This window comes from Prionailurus bengalensis, chromosome C2 (genome assembly GCF_016509475.1).
Source record: "Prionailurus bengalensis isolate Pbe53 chromosome C2, Fcat_Pben_1.1_paternal_pri, whole genome shotgun sequence".
Classification (NCBI taxonomy): Eukaryota; Metazoa; Chordata; class Mammalia; order Carnivora; family Felidae; genus Prionailurus; species Prionailurus bengalensis.
Window position 1 is genome coordinate 26,363,842 of NC_057350.1, and position 23,780 is coordinate 26,387,621.

The following is a 23,780-nucleotide window of genomic DNA, read 5'->3' on the forward strand; positions in this document are numbered from 1 at the left end:
AAATTACATTTGATTATGCCTTAGACTTAAAAGTAGACCGTTTTTACTTAAAAACAAGTTACTTTAGGGGCGTGGGTGGCTCAGTCAGTAAAGCGTCCAACTCTTAATCCTGGCTCAGGTCATAATCTCACAGTTCATGAGTCCAGAGTTGGGCTCCGTGCCGTGAGTGAAACCCTACTTGGAATTCTCTCTTCACCTGCTCTGCCTTTTCTCTGCTTGTGCACAACACACACTCTCTCTCTCTCTCAAAATAAATAAACTTAAAAAAATTATATTCAATTTTATCTCAAATTTCAAGAATTTCATCAGTTTTGCCATTTGGTACTTAATTAGCCAGAAATGTGATCTGGCTAATTAAGATTAAAATATGAGGGGTGCCTGGGTGGCTCAGTCGGTTGAGCATCCAACTTTGGCTCAGGTCATGATCTCACAGTTCATGAGTTCAAGCCCTGTATCGGGCTCTGTGCTGACAGCTCAGAGAGACACTGGAGTCTGCTTCAGATTCTGTGTCTCCCTCTCTCTCTCTCTGCCCCTCCCCCACTTGTTCTGGGTCTCTTTCTCTCAAAAATAAATAAAAACATTAAAAAATTTTTTAAAAGATTAAAGTATGGACTAAATTAAAGGCATTAAATTATACTCAGTAGTTTCACTTAGCCTTGATTCTTTGATTCTTTGAAACCTTGATTCTTTGAAAATCTGTGAATCCCTATCAGCATCCCAGCTATGAGGGACGAATGCAAAGAATTTTCATTATTCTATCAGTTCTCTCTTTAGAACCATCCAACATCCCCTGTGACGATTTGTATCCCCATTTTAAACAGCGGGAAACTGAAGCTAAGTAAAGCATATAGTAATGAGCAGAAGTTTATGTCTGACTACAAGGCCTATTTTATAATCTTTTTATCTTTATCTTTTAATCTTTTAATCTAGGAGTAGACAATTTCACATTAATATAAACCAGTGGTTCTCAACTAAACCAATTTTGCCCCCCATCCCAGTGGATATGTGGCAAAGTTTGGACACATTTTTGACTGTCACATCTTGGGAAAGAAGAAAGAATGCGACTGGTGTCTAGTGGGTAGAGGCCAGGGGTGCTGCTCGACATACTACAGCGCACACTGTTCCTCCCAACAAAGGATCATCCAGTCCAAATGCTACAAGTGGGAAGATCGAAAAACCCTGCACTAAACAAAACATTCCTAAGTGCCTTCTTACAGAGGTATTACTACCTCATTCTGTTTCCTGTAGTCACTGCTTAGAATCAATGAACCATAACTAGCTGTGTATGTACTTAATGCTACTCTTGGAGTACTCAAATTTGAGTTCATGCTCCAAACTGTGAACTGATCACAAACTCTGTGGAGGCTTCAACCCCAAATATTACATTATGCTATATGCTGTCATGAAAATGCACAGAGTGGGGAAAGAGAAGTATGTTTGACATGTTTTCATGAAGTGTGATAGTCTGATCTTTATTCTGTTCAATAAAGGATGCAAGGAGGGGAGGAGAAAAGGAAACCCTGAGGAATAGCATTATTGAAGTTTTATAAAGTAGACATTTCTCAAGAGGCACAATGAAGCCACACGAGGCAGAAAACTGCTTTCTTCATTTTATTTCAAAAGTACACAAGGTCACAAAACTAGAGCAAGTTTTTGTTTTTTTAAAAACAAATTTTGTTCTTACAAATTTCAAAATCTGCACCATTGGATACTTAAGCCAGAAACTTTAAATACAAAATCACTTTTGGAACTGACACTTATCAATTCTCTACTTGCATATGTGAAGTGTCAAAATATTTTTTATCAGTAGTACAGGTGTATTTATCACAAAAGTTCACAGTTAGGAATGAGAGTAAGTGAATAAATTGTGGTTCTCTTAACACTTCCCATTGAATAAATTAGCAGAAAACAGAGTTCTCTGATTGGAGCTTTTGGTGTTCGTGACCAAAGCCAAATCCAACGGACATCGTCACACTTTTAAAATTACAAAATAAGGTATTTTTTAAACTTGATTTTAAATAATTTTAAATAATAATTTTAGTAACTTTAATATGAGATTAGATGAAGCAAAATATTTGTTGATATCTATAAGATAAACAGAACCACAATTCACAAATTTATTATTTTTCCCTGCTTCTGTAACACTGTAGAATTTGTGCTCAGTTATAGACCTTTTTTAGTGTCAAAACAGGCAAATGAATAAAAAATCCAACTGCAGAATGTGTTGCCTCTATTCCAAGTCTAAAGGCATTTGAAATACTAAAACTTGCCCAGAACATTTATACTACTAAACACATGGCTATTATAAAGATATATGTACATATATATATATATAATGTCACAAGCCACTAAAAAGTTAAAATTGTGCCAACATTTTCTACAACTACTCCTTACATCAAAGCATTAACCACATAAATTTTTTTTTCTGTTCACACTGGAATAAGGCATCTGACAGCCCTAAACACTGTGGAAATTGAAAAGATTAGAAAAAAAAACTTTAAACATTCATAGAACTTCAAATTTACATGCCACACGCACACAAAAAGACAAAACAGTTATTTTAAGAAGTCATACATTATAGAATTTGATATCCAACTTCATGCAGCAAGTTCTTTTTATATTTAATCACGTTTACTTGCCCCTTCACTTGCTCCAAACTTCCAGAACTCAATCTTAAAAATTATTTTTAACAAAAGTCAACTATTTCTTCATATCCATAATCTAACTGCATTTCTTCATTTAACCCCCCCCCCCCGCCCCCCAGACATACTTAGGCTCTGTTTCCATTGTAACAACTCCATGGTAGATAGCCCAAATTTAAAGGAAGTTATTCGCCTGGAATAACTGGTCAGTGTCTTCAGTAAGAAATTGTGGGGGTTCTCTAACGGGAATACTGCTAAGATTGCCAAAAAGAAAAAGAAAACCAGTAAACTACATATTTAAAGCACAGAACTCATACTCTACACTTTCGTTTCTTTTCAAATGATTCAAATGGAACTGAAAAAGATGGTGTCCAGTCTTTCAAGGGTACAGTAGAATCAACCTGTTTGTCTTCACAGATGCAGTGCCCATCTTGACAGACACTGGCTTTCTGATGGAAACGCACGAATTACAGTTTTTGGCTGAACTGCTTGGTGATTACCAATAGTAAAGAACAAATACCCGATCTCTAGTTCAACTGAATTATCACTGAGAATTATCTGGGAAGTTATCAGTACCATCCGACTTTTGGATTAGACTGAAATTTACAATGAGAGCAGCTGGAGAACTAAGTCTCAAACTGAATTCTGTCCTTGAAATTTAATCACACCCGGCAAGTCTTTTCATTTTCAGGTCACGCAACTGATGTTTTTACAAGCTCCATTCTCAGGTTGTAGGTGGTATGGACTTTACTTATAGCCAAATCCTACACTAGAAAGTCTTACATGTCCACCTATTATGGTAATTCCTACTTAGACTGACTGACACTGTATGAAAACTGGTAACAGGAAGGACCAGATTTTTTTTTTTATTAATTGAACTTTGTGATCTGTTATTTATTCTTATACTATCTTATAAGTTTTATCATATAAAACAGGCCAGACATCTGGCATTCAAAAATAGCTGTTATAAAACCATAAACACAAAGAGTGTTGGGGGTGTTGAAGTTTTAAAATCTTTATGAATAACACAGTTAAGCTGCACCCAAAAAGAATAGAGAAGAGGAGGCAAGATTCAAAGTATGAAAAGAGAAACGTGTCACAGTGATGTGTTTTTTAGGAACAGTACCTTCACCTCTAAGCACCTTTCAGGTGATAGCTAGCTCATAGGCACCAGAAATTCATAATAAAAATTAAATTACCCAAAGGCACAGATGAAAATGTTAACACAAGTATAAAAGCAATATTATGTAGGGTTAAAAACCTACCTAAAAAAAATGCTTCCAAATATATAAAACTATACACTAATCCATTACACAGACATTCAGCTTAAGTTCACCATTAATTATAAAGTATACACCGTATTCTGCCTAATCTCAAATTCATACCAACATTAATTTATAATGTAGCATTTACCACCACAGCACCCAAAGAGATCTACAGAAACCAACTCCCTACCAAAATCTAGGGAAAAGGTTTTAGAGCTAGTGAAATATTTATTGCAAACCTTATTTACTATAAAAGAAAACTGTTGGCTCATTTGACTATATCCACACTCCCTCACAATCTTAAGGGAAATACAAGAAATTCACTTTCTTCTACTACCACAGTATTTAACACATTTGGCAGTTAAGAGTATACCTTTTACTCCTTTTCCTTTCATTTCTTGCTTTTTATTAAGAATAAATCACTTTCACAAAACTAAGGCTCATTCTTTTCAAAGCTCACCTTCATTTTCTGCAACTACACAGACATGTTGGCCATACAAGAGCAGCTATGCACCCTCCCAAGTCTGAAATACAGAATTGATGGAGGACACTTACTAGCTTAAAATTATTTCATCTTCTGAGTCTAGAAAGAAAATATCCTCCGGGGACTAAATTCAAGTGGGTAAATTTAGGATTACATGTTTCTAGAACACATAATATGCAATACCAACCACAAAGCTCACCCCCCACGCCCCCGCCAAAAACAACCACACTGAACCAACCAGGTAAAAAATGCTTTTAAATTTGGAACCCATAATTAGGGAATTTCAAACTGTTAATACATGAGCCATAATTTTTGTTAGAAAAATATCTTGTCCAGGGCTAGTATTTAGTTGCAACTGCAAAATATTCCATCCTGTTTCTGGCTGGTCATTGTTCTGAAGACCATGATAGGCCTCAAGGCCCTCGGATTACTCCTCAACAGAACCCATACTCACTATTGCACCCCTAACTAGTGTCATTGCTGTATGTAGCTGACAGCAAATTTTCTAAACAAATCAGAGAGATGCTCCATTATTTTAGCATATAAAAGAGCTTACTGCGTCCCTGTTGCCTATAGCAGTCTATCAACTAAATAGTTAAGAAATCATTTCATAGACAAGGTTTATGAATGATTCTGAAGTAAAAGTAGCAATTTCTAGAATACTGTACTGTTTTCTACGTTATTAGAAGGATTTCAAACTCATATTTAAATGACTTTTCTAAGAAGCTATAAAAAGAACAAACATAAATGTATCATAAATATTTTTGCCATGAATGTTTCTTTATCAACTTGGAGGGAACTATCTGATCACAAATTGAGAAAAGCAATCTAAAAATAATGGTAGAAAAAAGTAAGTACCACTTTCAGATGATTCAAGTATCAACTCAGAGTGCATGTAAGTTCACCAATTTCTTCACCTATGATTTCATATTCAAAGTGCTATATTTTAAGTATTAATATTTAGAAATCTTATCAAATCAATCTAAAGGAAATTTTTTTCAGATGGTGAATGTCTTTAGTGACTTTAATGCCTTTACTATTTCAATAACCAAACATAACTTTTATTATTTTTTTTTCCCCAAACAAAACTTTTTAAAGTATAACTCTCAGTTTCCAGTTAACTTCTTTTTGATCTATTTTGAGGCTGGTAGCAGAATTTAAAACAGAACTGGCTTCCCTATCTGAAGAGAAGGAAAGAGAGATGGAAAGCCTGGATGAAAGCACAGAGGCTCTATACTATAGACCCATCCTTGCTCTGTGCTGGAATCATCACAGGCACCGCTCCCATCCTACTTAGATTAGGGGCCGCTACCTTGGCAGGTGGGAGAGTCGGACTCTGAGGAGTGCGTTCAAAGTCTTCACTTGGTACTTGGTTATACTGAGTCTTGGAATATCCTTCCATGTTGGAAGGAGACATGGATCCCAGGGACGAGTGATTGCTGCCGATGTAGCTCCTGGCAGTGGATGTGCGGCTCTTTGGAGGAGGCACGTCTTCCCTAGAAAGCAAAGATCCCAACACAAGGTCAAAGAACAAGTTTCTAAAAACCTACAGTTATATAAGCTGTGAAAAATGGACAGGAGTGAGAAAAGATCCTCTAAGTACCAGGTATATAAAACTGAGTGTGACACAAATAAAGCAAGCACAGTAAGGTACAATGTCATGAACTGTGTATTTGTCCAAAATCTATCATTTACAGAGTGTATATCTCCACAGAAAAATGTAATTTACAAAAATGTATGTTTCTATAATGTTGTCTTATAAGGAACAAACCTCAAATATCTTCATACTCTACTATCACTGATTAAGACAGTCTAGAGTCAGGCAACACATTGCAGTTGATAAAGCACTAACACTCACAGATGTATTTCCACTGAAAAAAAAAAGGAAAGAAGGAAAGAAAGGAAAAAAAAAACCTTTTTGTTATTAAAGTTACTTATCTAAGACCTTAGCTGAAAATTTAGCAGATTTAAATTTGCAAAAGCTGAGCATTTAGGCATAAGAATTTTCACACCAAACACTGACAAAGAATATATATGAGTACCTCTGGTGCAGTTTAAAAATACAAGTGCCCAAGGGCACCCGGGTGGCTCAGTTGGTTAAGCATCAGACTCTTGATTTCAGCTCAGGTCATGATCTCATGGTTGTGGGATCAAGCTGGGTGTGGATGCAAAGACAGAAAGAAAGACAGAAAGGAAGGAAGTCAGGGAGGGAGAGGGGAAAGGAAGAAAAAGAAAAAAAGAAAAAGAAGAATTCAAGTGCCCAGACCCCATACTAGACCTATCAAAATGTCAATTTATTTCCTGGATGTTATTTAGGTCATGTTATCATTTTTTAAAAAAGTTCTATAACACAATATGCACTTCTAGTTAAGATCTACTGGCTTAGAATGTTAAAAAATAAAATAGTATCACATTATCAACAGTACTATAAACTACCTATGTCACTTGATACTATCAGGTCTTTCTTTTCAAACCTTACTATATGTTTTTTGTTGTTGTTGTTGTTGTTTTTTTTTAATTTATTTTTGAGAGACAGAGAGAGATAGAGGGCAAGCAGAGAGAGGGAGACACAGAATCTGACGCACGTTCCAGGCTCTGAGCTGTCAGTACAGAGCCCATCGTGGGACTCAAACTCACGGACCGCAAGATCATGACCTGAGCCGAAGTCGGATGCTTAACCGACTGAGCCACCCAGGCGCCCTCATTTTTTTTTTTTTTTTTTTTAATTTCATTCCTGCACTTACTGGGAGAAGGTAGGCAGTCTAGAGATAAGTATTTTGCAGAGGCCCTTACGATAGGATTCAATATTGGGGCAGAAGGCAGGGCACAACGGAGGTTGGTGGATTCTGCACCCTCGAAATTGAAAGTAAAAGCCTTCAAATGCATTGAGGGGAAGAGCTACAGCTTTCACCCAGTTCTTAAAGTGGTAAATGCTTCAGATGGTTAAGAGGACTCATGCTTTGGAAACCAAATCAATTTAGTTTATATCACTGAAGTCTTATGTCACTTAATTACCTGATATCATGATGAACTTCCTTTTCATATTTTTCTTCTCTGCGCTTTTTACGACAGCAAAAGACGATAAAGCCAATGAGCACGAGAGCAAGCAAAATCCCTACAACAGCTCCTGCAATTGTCCCAGCTCTGTTTGAAGCTGGAACAAGATGTTAATAAGAAAATAATTAATAGTAACAAAAACCTATATCTAGTCATGTTGAAGGTAAGGATACACACTGACAGAGTTCATAGCATATATTAACTTTAAGAGACAAATTACTTAGTTTTTGGTCCAGTGGGAAAATCCACTGAAAGAACTTTTTTCTGAAATGTATAATCTATTTCAAGCATAAAAATTATAAAACTAAAAGATTTTAATATTCACAGCTATCTTGGCAGGCATATAAGAATATTCTAAATAGCTTGTGTTTATAATGGCGAAACATGGTCCGAGAGTCGATTTGACAACTCTTAGCTTCTTAATGTCATTACAGTAATGAAGATCTTATTAATATTGTATTTTTTTTCCTTTCCATGACTTAGAATAGCTAATCACTGAGCCACAGGGTGCTTTGCTAAAAGTTGGCATCCCTTGCCGTTAATACACACTTGCTGACTGAACCAAAGGAAGCTGTATAAAGCCCATGGAAACAAACATCATCACAACAGACAGAAAGAAGGTACTTACGAGGAACGACATCCAGGCGCAGCAGGCACTGATCAGAGCCTACTCTGTTTGTGACCGTACAGCTGTATGTCCCAGAGTACTCAGTGGTGGCATTTTTTACAGATATAACAGGTGAAGTCATTTCTAGGAGGAAAAAAAGGGTGTGTGTGTGTGTGTGTGTGTGTGTGGCAAAACCCACTTTTACAATACTGTATTGCTAAATTTTTAGTAAAGGCAAGCCCTTATGAAGCTTGACAACCCAGGTAAAAGTGAGACAAGCTGAGGGGCGCCTGGGTAGCTCAGTCGGTTAAGCGTCCAACTTCGGCTCAGGTCATGATCTCACAGTCCGTGAGTTCGAGCCCCACGTCGGGCTCTGTGCTGACAGTTCAGAGCTTGGAACCTGTTTCAGATTCTGTGTCTCCCTCTCTCTCTCTGACCCTCCCCGGTTCATGCTCTCTCTCTGTCTCAAAAATAAATAAACATTAAAAAAAAAAATTTTTTTTTTAAATTTTTTTTTTTTTTCAACGTTTATTTATTTTTGGGACAGAGAGAGACAGAGCATGAACGGGGGAGGGGCAGAGAGAGAGGGAGACACAGAATCGGAAACAGGCTCCAGGCTCTGAGCCATCAGCCCAGAGCCTGACGCGGGGCTCGAACTCCCGGACCGCGAGATCGTGACCTGGCTGAAGTCGGACGCTTAACCGACTGCACCACCCAGGCGCCCCAAAAAAAAAAATTTTTTTTTTAATAAAAATAAAAAAAAAAGTGAGACAAGCTAAACCTGGAAACAGAATAAATTGCCAGGGAGACATCTGCAGGTCTCCAGAATGCAAACACAGTTGACTCTTGGACAAGGGGGTGGGGGTTAAGCATTCTAATCCAGTTGAAGAACAGGGTATAACTTTTGACTCCTCCAAAATGTAACTATAAGTAGCCTACTCTTGACTCTGGAAGCCTTACAGTAACAAACAGTCCATTAACACATGTTTTCTAGGTTATGTGTATTATATACCATATTCTTACAATAAATAAGCTAAAAAGAATATGTTACTAAGAAAATCATAAGGAAAATACATTTACAGTATTCTACTGTAAAAAATCCACATACAAATGGACCCGCACAGTTCAAACCTGTGTTGTTCAAGGACCAACTGTAATTGTCCCTCCAGTTCATTTGTATCACCAGTGACAGTAACCACAACTGCCTTAGCCAGGTAAGGTCTCAGCTGAGGCAGAGCCACAACAATTATAAAAAATATTGGGGCATCTGCTGGACTCAGCTGGCAGAGCATGCAACTCTTGATCTCAGGGTGCTGAGTTCAAGTTGGTTAAGCATCCAACTCTTGATTTTGGTTCAGGTCATGATCTCACAGTTCATGGGATCGAGCCCCGTGTAGGGCTCTGCACTGACAGTGTGGATCCTGCTTGGGATTCTCTCCCTCTCTCCCACTGTCTCCCTCTCTGCCTTTTCCCTGGCTCGTTTTCTCTCTCTCTCTCTCTCAAAATAAATAAACATTAATATGTGTGTGTGTGTATGAAACAAAATATTATAATATCCTAAGCAGTGAAATCACTATAAAAATATTTTCATTAACATTATATGACACTAAGTTGTCATTATAAAACACTGAATAATTCTCATGGAATCCAGAAAAGGGAAGGTATTTGGGAATTTGAAAATATGTATACATACACACACACACCTAACCAGACTTAAGTACAAATCAAAGGCACATAGTACAACTGCAAAATCACCAGTACCTGCTAACAATGAGGCGGGCAGTTTCTGTGAGTTGGACAATTTTTGCCATTGGTATTGTAATGGAAGTGAACCTTCTTTTGGTTCACATTTTAGTTTAAAGTCACTTCCAATTTCTTCTGATCCATCAACATAACATCTTGTACCTGAAGGCTTAACTGAGAAAAGAAATGTAACTTCATGTAAGAGAACAGAATTTATGTTTACAAGGATTAAACACACAGCGTGTCGCATAACCACAGACTCATAATCATGTGGTCCTGAGTCCAGAGTTGATGGGACTGAAAGACTGTAATAGGTTATCAACACCAGTTTACTCAGCTTTATCCAAAACAAAGTAGGCAAGAATGAGCTCAGGCATCCCGGGTGGTAGCTCTGTGCACCCCCCTTTCCAAAGGGCACATCTGAAAAAAGAAAGGACGGTGCGAACAGTACCCACTTCAGACTCAAGGAAGCTTCTGCCTCCCTCCACTCCTTACCCATTCTTCTGAACTGTGTGACAGGTAGTTAGACCTCTGGCAGAATCCACCACGTCATATCTCTCTCAGTGCTGCTACCTCACCAATCGACGGATTTATAATAAACAATGCTGATAATAGGGATACATGTGTTTACCAAAGCCAGGACCAATTAACACTGCATTTACATTAACCCCAAACTATCCAGAGTGCAGTGTTATAAAAAGGTAAACCTGAGGTTATATTCCAAGTCTCTCTAGGTAACCGTTTAAGCAGCTGCTAAACCCATTACTTTCAACTCACTCCAAACACTGGATTAACACCTTGGATTTCATACTCTTCTGTTGAACTTTTATTATGGCACAATGTACATAAAATAAAATCAACACAATTGAATCTTGTGGGATGATCAGGTTTAATGAATGTATAAGCACCACCATTAAGAACGGGTCCAATCCTTTTCCAAGCAAGTTCCCTCATGTTGAGATCTCATGCCACACCCCAAGCAGCCACTGATCAGATTTCTATCATACTATAGATTCATTCCACTTCTTACAGAGTCATATAAATGGAATAATACACATTTACCTTTTGTCTTGTTCCTTTTATTCACCGTAAGGCTTTTGAGACTGACCCAAGCAGTTGCGTATATCAGTAGTTCATTCTTTTTCAATGCTGAGCTTTATCTTTTGATGGACTATAACATAAATTTGCTTATCCATTCACCTTCTAATGAACACTGTTTCCAGTTTTAGGGCCAGTGCTAAAACTCAATCAGCTAAATGGAACAGGAGAGGTGTGTAGTCTGCCACCATCAGGGTGAGTGACCCATAAGGAAGGCACTATAAGGATCCATAGCATGTCACTGGGCAAGAGAGGAGGGATTATGAAAGATTCTGAGGACGGTCTGAGAGAAGCATGTACCTGTTCTAAATCAGATGATGTTTCTGAGGGAGGATTAGGAGAAGCAGGGATTAAACTGGAGATGAGGGCCATTTAGCAATGGAGTGCCCCAGGAAAAGAGGAGTAGTGCAAAGTGGGGGCATCACGGGGGAGGCCACAGTGGTCTCCAGTTTACTCCTGCCCCACAACCTTGGAAACTGTGTTCCCTATGAATTCTGCAGCTGGCTTTTATCGGCATCTGTCTTCCCAGCCTGATAAGTAGCACGACTGTGTTTTTCTTTTTTAGCCTGAGCTCATTTTTATTCTTTTAGTCCTGAATGGGCATTTATTCTTTCACTACTATCAAAATGTAAATGGATTTTACAGTTTTGTGCTATTACAAATGCTGCTTGAATAGTAGATAAATATCGATACATGTTTTCTTTTTTCTTGGTAATTTCTGGGTCATACATGGTAAATGCATGTTTAACTCAATAAAAAATGGGCAAATGGTTTTCCAAAGTTGGCCAACAGCATTGTTGGGGGGCATCTTTAAGGTTGTCAATCATGATTTCACTTCACATATTTCTTGATAATCCTTAAATCTGATTTTGTTTCTCCACGCCATCTCTTACTGACTGTACTTTTTAATAAGGATCAACACATGCATTTATTTAAATGCACTGATGATTTTCCTAAGAAAATTTGTTTCTTTTTCAGATTGGTCAGTCGCTCTGGGGACTACATCAATTAGACTTTCAACTCAGTCTAATGCAAATCATTTCATCCTGTGAATCTCCACTGAAATGAGCTTTATTCTCCATTTCTTCAAACTACCAAATAAACCTTTTATTACATAAACTAGCAGTAAGTGAGATATTAAAGCAATCCTTTCTACATCAAATATCTATTGGTACCAAGTATTCTAACCCTAATCTTCATCTTTTCTCCTGAAAATCTCTCTTTCCCATAAACCAACATATCCAATAACGGGCAGTTACTTAAAGTGGCTGCCACAGAGCTTGAGATCCATACTCTATATCAGAATAAGACTTCACCAACACTGGCTTCTGGGTGTCACTCTGGAGTGGTCCGCCTGCTTTCCATTGGGAAGAGAAAGTGCCAAGTCTTTTACATGCTAACCCCAACCATCATACCACAGGGAAGAAAACTCTTAATCCATGGCAATTGGCTATCCTGAAAGAAAGATAAAGGAACACAGAAAAGTCTTGTCTTCTAATGTTTCTTTGGCCTGGAGTTCCAGGACACCTGGCCAATGTCCCCAGAACATTTGCCTCCATGATTATTAGCATAGCCAACAGTCCTTCTCAAGTAAAGGTGCATGTCTATCACCTTGCACTTGGGCAGTGTCTCAAGGTCTACTAGTGCTGTACTCCATATGTCCTGCATCATCACCCCTCCATGCTAGTGGCCTACATCAGTCTATAGGAAGAACACTCGAAATTCCTATATGGGACAGGGTATAATTTATCATCACATCATTCATCCAGGAAAGCTATTTTTGCTTGGTTCAAAATACCAGGCTTCTTGGGCTTAGATCTAGTTTGCAGTAACATGGCTAAACACAAGAAGGTCGGAACTATTGGTAAATATGAGAAATAAGCCAGCACACTAAGCACACTGTGGCAAAATCAAGATGAAAGGAAGAGCTGTGAGGACCAGGTACTGTGGCTCCCACATGGAAATGGTAGCCAGTGATTACTGGACCTACAACACCACTTCTGCCATCACAGTAAAGTTTGCCATCACAAGACTAAAGGACTTCAAAGACTAGGAGACCAGGGGTGCCTGGGTGGCTCAGTCAGTTGAGTGTCAGAGTCTTGATTTTGGTTTAGGTCATAATCTCATGGTTCATGAGTTCAAGCCCCATGTCAGGGTCTGCACTGACAGCATGAAGCCTGCTTGGGAGTCTCTTTCCCTCCCTCTCTGCACCTCCCCTGCTCACTTGCTCTCTCAAAAATAAACACTATAGAAAAGAAAGATAAAAAGACCAGTAGATCAGTTTCACCATTTGAAACACCGCTAGCCTATAACAAATGGATTACTTTATGTAACAACAACAAAAATACTGAGTCCAGGTGAAGTCACACATAGAAATCAATGGGCAAAAATCTGAGGAGAAACAAGATATTTGCATAGTCTCAAAAATGGTCCCATGATACATACACATACATACATACATACATATATGTATGTATGTATATATATATATATTTTTTTTAATTACAGATTTTTAAAATTTAATCCATTTTCTTATTGGAGAAACTTTTCTATAAAAGTAAAATCATTTCAAAGCAAAAAATGGAAAACAAATGCCACACTCCTTACCAATGGATTGCAAATCCCTCAGGCCCCTCAAGGCCAGTGAGCTACTCCACATGCTGGTGCACTATACACATACAGGGAATGACTGTTACTCTACTCTTCAAGACAACCCAGTCTGTTTATACCAAAGGGTCTCAATAATATGCCTTATCAGAGGTCCTATCAGAAGGTGGTAGTGATATCTGACCACCATACTAACCCTCCATCAATTCTCTTTGTTACTGAGCTACATCCACAGGAATTTTGGCATATCTGAAAGAGCTGGGCAGGCTCTGACAATGGGGCAAGCTATAGTAACACATCACCCCTCACACCTAGGCAACTAACAGTCATCCCTGTCCATGTCCACACAGCACATAGGGCTCAAGAGATAAACTCTCGTTATTCTGTGAACACCATGATGGCATCACCTCCAGATTCCCACAAGAAAATCAAGGTATTATATAGTCAAGCCTTCAAGTGAACTGAGCTCCACTGGACTAACACTCAATCTGGTCCCTAGAGGCCTCTTTGTTTTCTCTTTCTTCCAGACTATACAAACAGATTTTTCAGGAAAAGCTAACAGATAAGCTTCCATCCAACTCTTTTTTTTTTTAAGTTTATTTATTTAATCTCTATACCCGACATGGGGCTCAAACTCATCAGCCCAAGGATCAAGAGCCACATGCTCTTCTGACTGGGTCAGCCAGGCATCACCCCCCCCCCCCACTTTCAAAATTCTGATAGTTTCTCCCAGCAGCAGCCATGACTCATCTGAAAAGATGGAAGAGAAAGTTACAAGAAATTCTCCTCCAGCTCTGACACAGCCTCTCAAATCACAGTCATCCCCATTGCCCTTCAGCAATCACTTCCCTTTCTCCTCTTCTCTTCCACTTAACCCATCTCTCCCTCTCTGGTTTGGATTCACAGCTTGCCTGGCCAAGGTGATCCCCTCCAGAGCTAACAAAGACAGTTACTGTGTCAATGCTTCTCACTTACCCATCTTGAGGTGTGAGATGCTGGCTTGTGAGGTTCCTGCATGGCAGTCATGGCTGCTGTCACCAATGTGCTTAGCCACATCATGTGCCAACCATTATTACTGACCCAGGTTCCTTCTAGGACATGAGCTGCCTTTTGCTGTAATGATTCCTTAGTCAGGAACTGCAAATTCAATCCAGAACTTGGTCCGATGGGAACATACACACACTCACACACACTGTGCTTATTCACACTGCTTCTGGAAATGTGTGCCAACAAATTCTTCCCAGTGTACCTGCCCACCTCAGGGTCCACAACAAATAATTCCAATAACAAGTACAGTCTGACTGGTACATCACGGACCAGTTAAAATTCCATATATGTCTTAACACAATGCTTTCTGGAGAGCATTGTTAAAAGAAGATACACAATCAGAGTTATAATCCTAAATATACCTGCATCTGGGATAAAAGTTCAGACAAATTATTAAACTTTTACCCGCTTTCACATTTATGAAAAAGAAAGGTAACTCCATGTTTATTAAATGTAGACACAGAAAGCTAGAATTTCCAACATTACCATAGGAAACATTTTGAACTAGTGCCATTTAGGATGAAGTGCCTTTTACCAGGGCCTTGGTGTGCTACTCAAGTGGAAGACTGCCATACCAACCAAAACACCCCTGAATTTGCCACTGGAGTGCACAAAAACCCACATTCTTGTTCCTAGTCTCTACTTGCTCTGATACTCATTCTTTAGAAAAGAGGGATGTTCTAAATGAGTCTGGAATCCAATACATCAATTTTCCATCCTCCCCACATTGATCAGTTCTCTAAAACAAAAGGAATGAGGATGTGGGAGAGAACTGGCTTGATCAGTTATTTCTAGGGGTGTGCTAGGCAGTTCTAGCAATCCAAAATTCCGACACAAAGTGGGTCTCCAAATGTAACCCAAACCAGGAGACCTTAGGTCACAAAGAAAGGGAATTTCCTGTCATAAAACAGACCTAGACAGTTGTGGTTTTCTATGTAGTAGCAGTTATACTTTTGTGTAAAGTCTACTGCGGTATTTTAGAAGTGTATTTACGAACAATAACCTTTCAGTTTCTCGACTGGAAGGAATTAGGGGTATTTGTGCACAACCACAGAATCTGGAGAAGAATAAACATTGCAGTCTCTGAAAGTTTACTTATCTCCTTAACTGTCATGGAGACAACAAGACATCCTAGTGATCACCTGTCTAATCCCTTTACTTTAAGGATGAAAATCAGTGATCCTCAGGGAGGTTAAGTGATTATCTGATGTGTAAGGACCTTATCCCAACCTTCTACTATATTTCACTTCTCTGTTCTAAATACTCCAACCATTCATCGTAGAAATCTCACTTATTGAGTTATGTAGTTTGAAAAAAGCTTAAAGTGTCCATAACAACCACTTCTGAACTGAATGGAAAAAGATAGAGATTTAAGGATAATTAAACCCTTTTGTTTCAAAAAGGTAGGCTGAGGCCCAGGAAATGAAGAGATTCCATTTCAGTCTCAAGGCAAATCTGAGAATACAAAAAAACAAAACAAAACAAAAAAACAACAAAAAAAATCCCTCATCTCCTAATGCCTGGCTTAGGGTTCTTTTTTCATTTCACGAAACTCCTTCATTTACCTTTAAACTCTTTTATGAATTTCACAAAGAAGCTAGTCACTCTTATTTTTTTTAATCCAAAAAAGTATGTTAGCTTTATGTTCTATGTTATCTGAGGACATTCGAATTCCTTCAAATGCTCCTACAGAACCATGTTGTACTACCCTCTTAACAAGTACCATTTAAAACAAATAACTTACCAAGAACTGTCAGCTGAATCTTCTTATTTCCAACACCAGGAGCTTTTTTCACTTTGCACTGATATGTGCCAATATCTGACAACTGTAAATTTGTTACATTTATTGATGCATCGCCAGATTTGAGATCATTACTTGTAAAATGCACTCGTCCTTTCAGATCTTGATAGTAGTCATCATAAATTTTGTCTCCAGAATATAAAATAATCTGAAAGAAAATAAGACAGGAGGAAAAATAAACAAGCAAACCAACCCTCTGTCTCATTACAGGAGTTCTGGATATGCCACGGTACTTTCTGTAGATCAAAAAAAAATAAAAATAAAAACACAGTATTATCAGGAAACCTACAATTACTCAAATCACAGATTTAAAAAACAGATCATGGGGTGCCTGGCTGGCTCAGTCAGTGGAGCATGTGACTTTTGATCTCCGGGTTGGAAGTTCGAGCCCCATGGTGGGTGTAGAGATCACTTAGAACAGTTAAACGTCCAACTTTGACTCAGGTCATGATCTCACCATCTGAGTTCGAGCCCCACGTTGGGCTCTGTGCTGACAGCTCAGAGCCTGGAACCTGCTTCAAATTCAGTGTCTCCCTCTCTCTCCCTATCTCTCCAGCTCACACTCTGTCTCTCAAAAATAAATTTACGTTAAAAAATTTTTAAAAACCTTAAAAAAGAAAAGAAAACAGAAAGCAACTGATCCTTGAATACGGTCACACACTTTGGCATCAAACTCAAATAATCAGAGAACATGACTATAGTCCATATCCAGCAGGTAACTTTTATCTGAGATGTTAACTATGGGCAGTATAATCAGAAATAGTGTCATCTGTAGGAATTTCTTGATGGCAGGGATTTGGATTCTTTTCTGTATTATCACCTCCCCTGTGCAACAGCCATGCTAAGCCCACTACCTTACCCACTAGATGTTTTAACTTATATATTAAATGTCTGCATCTAGGAAGCACTCAGTATCAGTTTGTTAAGTAAGTAAAAGCAACAACTGAAAGGTCCACAGCTGACTTACTCTATAAACACAAACCATCACTGTCTTTGCTGCATCTACTTTTCACACTGACTTGTCAATAGCAACACTGTGAACTCATGAGGCTGTCCTATCTTCCTCTGCATTTAACTGACTCCCTTATTCAATCTACTCCACTCAATCCCTCATATTTTGTTACAAACGCACCTTAATAGGCCTTTAAGGAGCATCTGACAAGGTGTCCTCACCATTAGTTATTTTGTAAACTCTTAGTATTTTCCCATGAAAACAATATTACAAGTGGTAGTTATGAAATGAAAAACTAACATTTGCCAGGCAATTTTGATTCCTCTTCACAACTCTGCCAGGGTGGTGCCACTGTCCACATTTAACCTTGAAGCTGAGGAAAGCAGTGGCTCTTAGAGATCAATTTTTGCAAAGTCACACGGCTAAGATGCAAATCAGATCCATTTGACTTGGTACTGACTTTATTAACTTTTTTGTGTCATTTTAAGCTTACAAAATCCTTATGCATATAGTATTTCAGTGATTTCTTATCACAATCCTGAGAGGTATGTGTATTTGTTCCTATTTCACACATGAGGACAGAGGCTTATGAAATGTGGGAGGCAGTACAGGATAGTGCAAAGGAGAATAAAGCGCAACAGGGGAGTGAGAGAGACCTGAGTTCAAACCCCAACAGCTCTGTTGCTAGCTGTGTGCCCCTGGGCATGTTCCTTCAAATTTCTGGACATCCATTTCCTCTTCTTCACATGTATAATGATTCTCATTTAGGGTGTTGTTTTAAGGCTTAAATAAGTATATGTAATTGAAGTATATACAACACTGCCCAGCACACAGTAAGTGCACAGGACATGGTAACTGTTTGCAGACTAAAATCATACAAGAAACAAGGATGGTAACTTCTCCAGTCCAGTCCCCCACCATAGTGACTACTAATTTAACTGAAGTAAATAATGGCTCAGCTAACATATAATGTAACTGAAATTCTCTATCAGCATCCTCTTTTGCATCAATCTTTTCCTGTCCCTTTTACCTATCTTTTGGTTTGATTTTACTGTGTTTTAGGTTAGAGGCCAGGTTTCTAAACCCAGAAATGGACACTTAAACCCAGTCTCTAGTCTCATAGTTGTCTCAAAAGTCTGTAGGTGACAAAGCTGTGCCTCCCACTCAGCACAGAAGACTTTGGGTCCTCCTTTCAACAAAATACTGTGCTTCCTGGTCTCTAGATGTACCCTGTCACACAGCTTAACACCTGATTCCTAAGCCAGAAGCACTGAAGACCTGTGCTTTCCATTCATTCATGTGAACTGGGGGAGCAGGTCATGGGCTCTAAGGGGAGATGGCCTCTGCACTGGCTAGGGTGTGAGGAGTACACAGAACCTCAGGTAGAAAGAAGCCTGTGTTCGGGGTGCTGGCACTGACATGGAAGGAGAGACAAGGGACAGCAGAGCAAGACAGGGAGGTGCAGGATTTCTGGGCTGAGCAGACAAAAGGAGTTAGGCTCTATTTTGCTTAGGGAGATAGAAGGAAGTTGCGGTAGCAGAATCAGGGCAGAAGTATGTGCTTGGAGGGGGTGGCCCTAGTCATTCACAACCTGGGAAAGACGTTCATTTTTTTCCTTCAGAAATACATCATGGGAAACCTGCATGAAATTGCCAAAAACAGTAAGTATTTCACTGCACTGATACAGTCGTTAAATGGCTTAATAACCCCTTCTTTTAGATGGACCATAAATAAAAATAAATTTTCTCTTCCAAATGTATGTTACTATATTCCTCTAAATATTTACATTTATTTTTCTCTCCCTGGTCTATTAAAATGTTATTTTTAAGAATTAAATGTGTCAGTGGGAGCCTGGCTGGCTTGCCCAGTAGAGTGTACAACTCTTGATCTTGGGGTTGTGAGTTTAAATCCCATGCTGGGGGTAGAGATTACTTTTAAAAAATAATAAAATCTTTAAACAAAATTAAGAGAATAAATAAAATTAAATGTGTCAGACAAGGCTAATAGGCAACATCCTAAGTTAGGTGAAATATTTTGGTACCATTAAAAGGCAAAGTGTGATATATGTATTTGGAAATTAGATTATTGGGCAATTTCCCTCCTTTGTGCCACTTCTGGATTTCTAGGTTTTCTACATTAGGCTCTTAATACTTTATAATCAGAAAAAACTTCTATAGGGGAGCCTGGGTGGCTCAGTTAATTAAGTATCTGACTTCAGCTCAGGATCTTGCAGTCCATGAGTTGGAGCCCCACGTCAGGCTCTGTGCTGACTGCTCAGAGCCTGGTGCCTGCTTCAGATTCTGTGTCTCCCTCTCTCTCTGCCCCTCCCCCGCTTGCACTTTGTCTCCTCTTTCTCCCTCTCAAAAATAAACTTTAAAAAAATTTTTTTTAAAGAAAAACTTCTATAACAATATTTTGCTATTTAATTTTTTTTAATGTAAAATTAGATATTTTATAAATTGTTCTGGTATGAAGGCTTTGCTTTCTAAGAAATTCATTACACAGGATATTTAACTTGAAGAATACAGAAAACAGACTCTGTCATAATATGTACCTACATTACATTGTTACACACGGTGACACAGGTAAGAGAATCCTTGTGTTAAAAACTGAATTCCAGGGGTGCCTGGCGGCTCAGTCAGTTGAGGGTCTGCCTTTGGCTCAGGTCATGATCTCACAGTCTGTGAGTTCAAGCTGCACGTCGGGCTCTGTGCTGATAGCTCAGAGCCCGGAGCCTGCTTCATATTATGTGCCTCCCTCTCTCTGCCCCTCCCCTGCTTGTGCTCTGTCTCTCTCTCTCAAAAAAATAAACATTAAAACAACAATAACAACACTGAATTCTAAAAAGAACAAAAACAAAAAACTGAATTCCATCCAATTCTTCACAAAGTCTAGTTTCCTCGTGGTCCCCTGGCACATTATGCATATTCCTGCCATGCATCATGCCTGCTCCATACGCTCCTCCTCCCACCATGCTGTGGCTCACACTTCGAACTCCAGATTTCAGAACATTCCTAAGTTCCTCTTCTTCCTTAAAGCTTTCTCTAAGAAAGCTTAGGCCGCTTGTTATCCATTTCACTCCATTACACATGTCCTCACTTTCTGCCAGAGTGACTGCTTTCCTCCCCCATATCACAAGAGAGAGAAGTCTGGGCTTTCCTCATAGCTCCCCCTATCCCCACCCCCGTCCATGTGATCGGCATAGTGATGGACACTTAAGACAAGTTCTAGACTTCTGGTGGGTGAGCAAGCACTTAGCAAACTTACCACTTGATCCACCTTCTGATTATCAGCCGGTGATAACAGCCACTCGATGTCCAGTGGTCCCTGGTCTTCTGGACTAAGGGTAAATTTGCAGGGCAAATAAGCAGTTTCCCCTTTGGCCTTTTCAATCATCTGATCAGGAGTAGTGATACTTAAACTTCTGGTGAAATCTGGAGAAAGAAACATGCACATGGACTAAGCATCTGCTGTTAGGCTGGTAGCATGCTCAGCATACCCCAGCTGTTCAAGAGAACAGGCTGTGATTTGGGACCAGAGTGAGGAGGTCCAAACACAGTGGTCCCCGGTTTTTAGCTTGTGCCTTGTAGAAATGGAATGCCAATATTAATAACATCTCGTTTGATAGAATTTCCTTTAAGGGCACTGTGAATCTCCCAACATTATGTGCAATACGAGTTTCTATTGGTAGAGGGTATTCTATATCCAAGTAGATGTTTTAAAAGTAAACTTAACTACAGTCTCTAAAAGGTCAATGATATCATACCAGCTCAGACTACATTAATTCAAACTTGTCACAGTGCCACAGACACACTGGGAACTCTTGCTGCTGGGGCACATGCTGATGAATTCTGACATGTTTTCCACCAAGGCTTCTTCAATTCTAAATTTTTATTAAATTAGGGGTGCCTGGCTGGCTCAGTCAGTAGAACATGCGCTCTTAATCTCTGGTTATGAGTTCAAGCCCCACAATGGGCACAGAGCTTACACAAAATAAATAAGTATTTATTTATTTGGCTCAGTTGGTTAAGCATCCGACTCTTGGTTTCAGCTCAGGTCATGATCTCACGGTTTGTGAGATCAAGGCCCATGTTGGGCTCCATACTGACAGTCTGCCTGGGATTCTCTCCCTCTCTCTCTCTGCCCTTCCCCCACTCTCTGTCTCTCAAAATAAATAAACTTAAAAAAAATTATGTATTTTTTAATTTACCAAATATTTGGCCTTAATATTATCTGGAAGACTTTTCTTACTGTTTCTCTCTTCCTATTTCTCTTCTGAAAAATGTCTGTCATACTTATTGTTAAAAAGACATCTTAAAATTCCATAACTTATTCTGGAATTTGTATTCTATGAAACTTCCACTTAGGTCACAGAGAATTAATAACCATTAATGGCAATATTTGAAAAGTATGTAAAAACCAAAATAAGATGTCCTAAACCCCAAACAAAAATTCCAAAACTCTTCTGAGTTTGTTAAAAAGAAATGGCTTAAACCCACTGATTTTTTTTTTTAATGTTTATTTATTTTTGAGAGAGAGAGGTGCAGAAGCAGGGGAGAGGCAGAGAGAGATGGGGACAGAGGATCTGAAGCAGGTTCTGTGGGAGCCTGATGCAGAGCTCGAACTCAGGAAACTTGAGATCATGACCTGAGCTGAAGACAGACACTTAACCGACTGAGCCACCCAGGCACCCCCTAAACCCACTGTATCTTTGTAAGAACAGAACAAAAAGTCTCCTCTTTGCTGCAAAACTGGTACCACTTACATGCAAAAAAAAAAAAAAGTTAAAAGTAAACTACAAGCAAAATGGTAGTTTCTTGATAAATGTCAGAGAAAAAAAAACGCTGAGTTTAATAAATTCACATTTTGTTTGTCAAGAGGAAAGCAATTTTGTTCATATCAACTCACATATAAAAATAGGTTTGTTCACTAGGTAGGTCTTAGAAGATCAAAGTCTGAAAAAGCCAACAATATGATATGAAATGCAAATTTAGTATGTAAATAAACTATCACACAGAACTTATTTTTTTAAACTACTTACACTATAAAAGTTTGCACAGCACTAGTTTGTCACATCTGTTTTCCTTTTGATAACCCAACATTTTCTTGCATATAAACTTCAAGTATCAACGTATACAGAACCAGAGTTTCAAATGGTCATAACATTTGGTCCTCTCCATAACCTAACACTAACTTTCAGGGCTCAGTGATGATCTGGAAGAGGTCCTAAGCACTAAGATTATGGTACATGAGACCTGCCTCTCTCTCCTTTCTTTCCCCTGCTGTGACCAACATATTAACATTTTAGAGCAAAATTAAGAATAGGGGTGGCTGGGTAGTTCAGTCAGTTAAGCATCCAACTCTTGATCTCAGCTCAGGTCTTGATCTCAGGGTCATGAGTTCAAGCCCAGCACTGGGCTCCATGCTGGGCATGGAGCCTACTTAAAAAAAAAAAAAAGTAAGTAAATGTGAGTCCTAATTCTCCATAATGATGATTTTGATGTTGTTTTTCAAATAATAAATTCCAACAGACCAAGCCAAAGTATAGAATTAAATTATTAGCCATCCCAAAATCCTTTCCATTATCCCTCAAAGAAGGTTAATGCATATCTGTCACTTATAATAAAATGCTAATAAAGTTAAAGCTAATAGATTGAGAATGAAAGAAAAGCAAGATAACACACAAGCCATTTATACTCGAGCATCATCCTAAGCTTTTAATCACATTTAAGTGCACTCCTAAAAAAGCATATTAAAACTGGACATGTACTCTACCCTCCCTTAAATCAGAGGCTGGCCTAACTCTGACCAAAAGAGTGCTGCTGTGTGAGTCCCAAGGCAAAGTCTCAAAAGATCCTGTTGCTCCCACTCTTGCCCTCAGACCCCTGCCACTAAGTGACCAAACCACACAGGAGAGAACTGAGGTTTCAACCAACAGCTGCAACCACTCAACATGCAGACACCCAGAAAACCCAGCCCCAACCTAGACCAGTCGTCTGCAGCCCTATGAGTGAGCCTAGAACTCCCTATCTCAGCACAGCCTAAAATGACGACCCCCAGGATCGTGAACTCGCACAGTTTTTGTTTTAAGCCTTTAGAGTTTGGGTTGGTTTGTTACACAGCAAACACTGATGATATACCATCCAACTCACTGATTCAACCCAAATGGACTATTTTATTCAATATCCTAAAAAAGACCCATTACTATTTCAATCTCCATTTCGTGCCCACATTCTATTTAAAATTATTTGATTTTTGCATGTATAATCTCAAGTGCTTCTCTTGAATTAATATTCAGTCCTCTGAATATACACAGTTTACCTTTTCTAATAAACTCAGTTCCATTCCTACCTCATTCACTAAGACATTCATTCTCCTACCTTCAATCTACACTGATTTTTTCTTTCTGTCTTTATATGCATATTCACAGTACTTTACTTTCTGCTCTCTTTATTATCCAATTGGCACTTAGCACAT

General features: G+C 38.8%; 1 protein-coding gene across 3 annotated transcripts in view; it reads right to left on the reverse strand.

Annotated features, from left to right (window-relative positions):
- CXADR (CXADR Ig-like cell adhesion molecule) overlaps positions 1-23,780 on the reverse strand; it is a 56,871-nt gene that overhangs the window by 12,071 nt on the left and 21,020 nt on the right. For 2 of the 3 annotated variants that reach the window (XM_043593829.1, XM_043593828.1), the window contains 6 exons: positions 20,571-20,737; positions 16,295-16,499; positions 9,817-9,972; positions 8,077-8,199; positions 7,407-7,545; positions 1,599-5,887 (listed from right to left, as the gene is read on the reverse strand). In XM_043593829.1, coding sequence (XP_043449764.1) covers positions 5,623-5,887; positions 7,407-7,545; positions 8,077-8,199; positions 9,817-9,972; positions 16,295-16,499; positions 20,571-20,737 — 1,055 coding nt within the window. In that variant the 3' untranslated portion in view covers positions 1,599-5,622. Of the gene's footprint in view, positions 1-1,598; positions 5,888-7,406; positions 7,546-8,076; positions 8,200-9,816; positions 9,973-16,294; positions 16,500-20,570; positions 20,738-23,780 lie in introns of those variants that run through there. The other variant, XM_043593827.1, reaches the window with a different exon arrangement.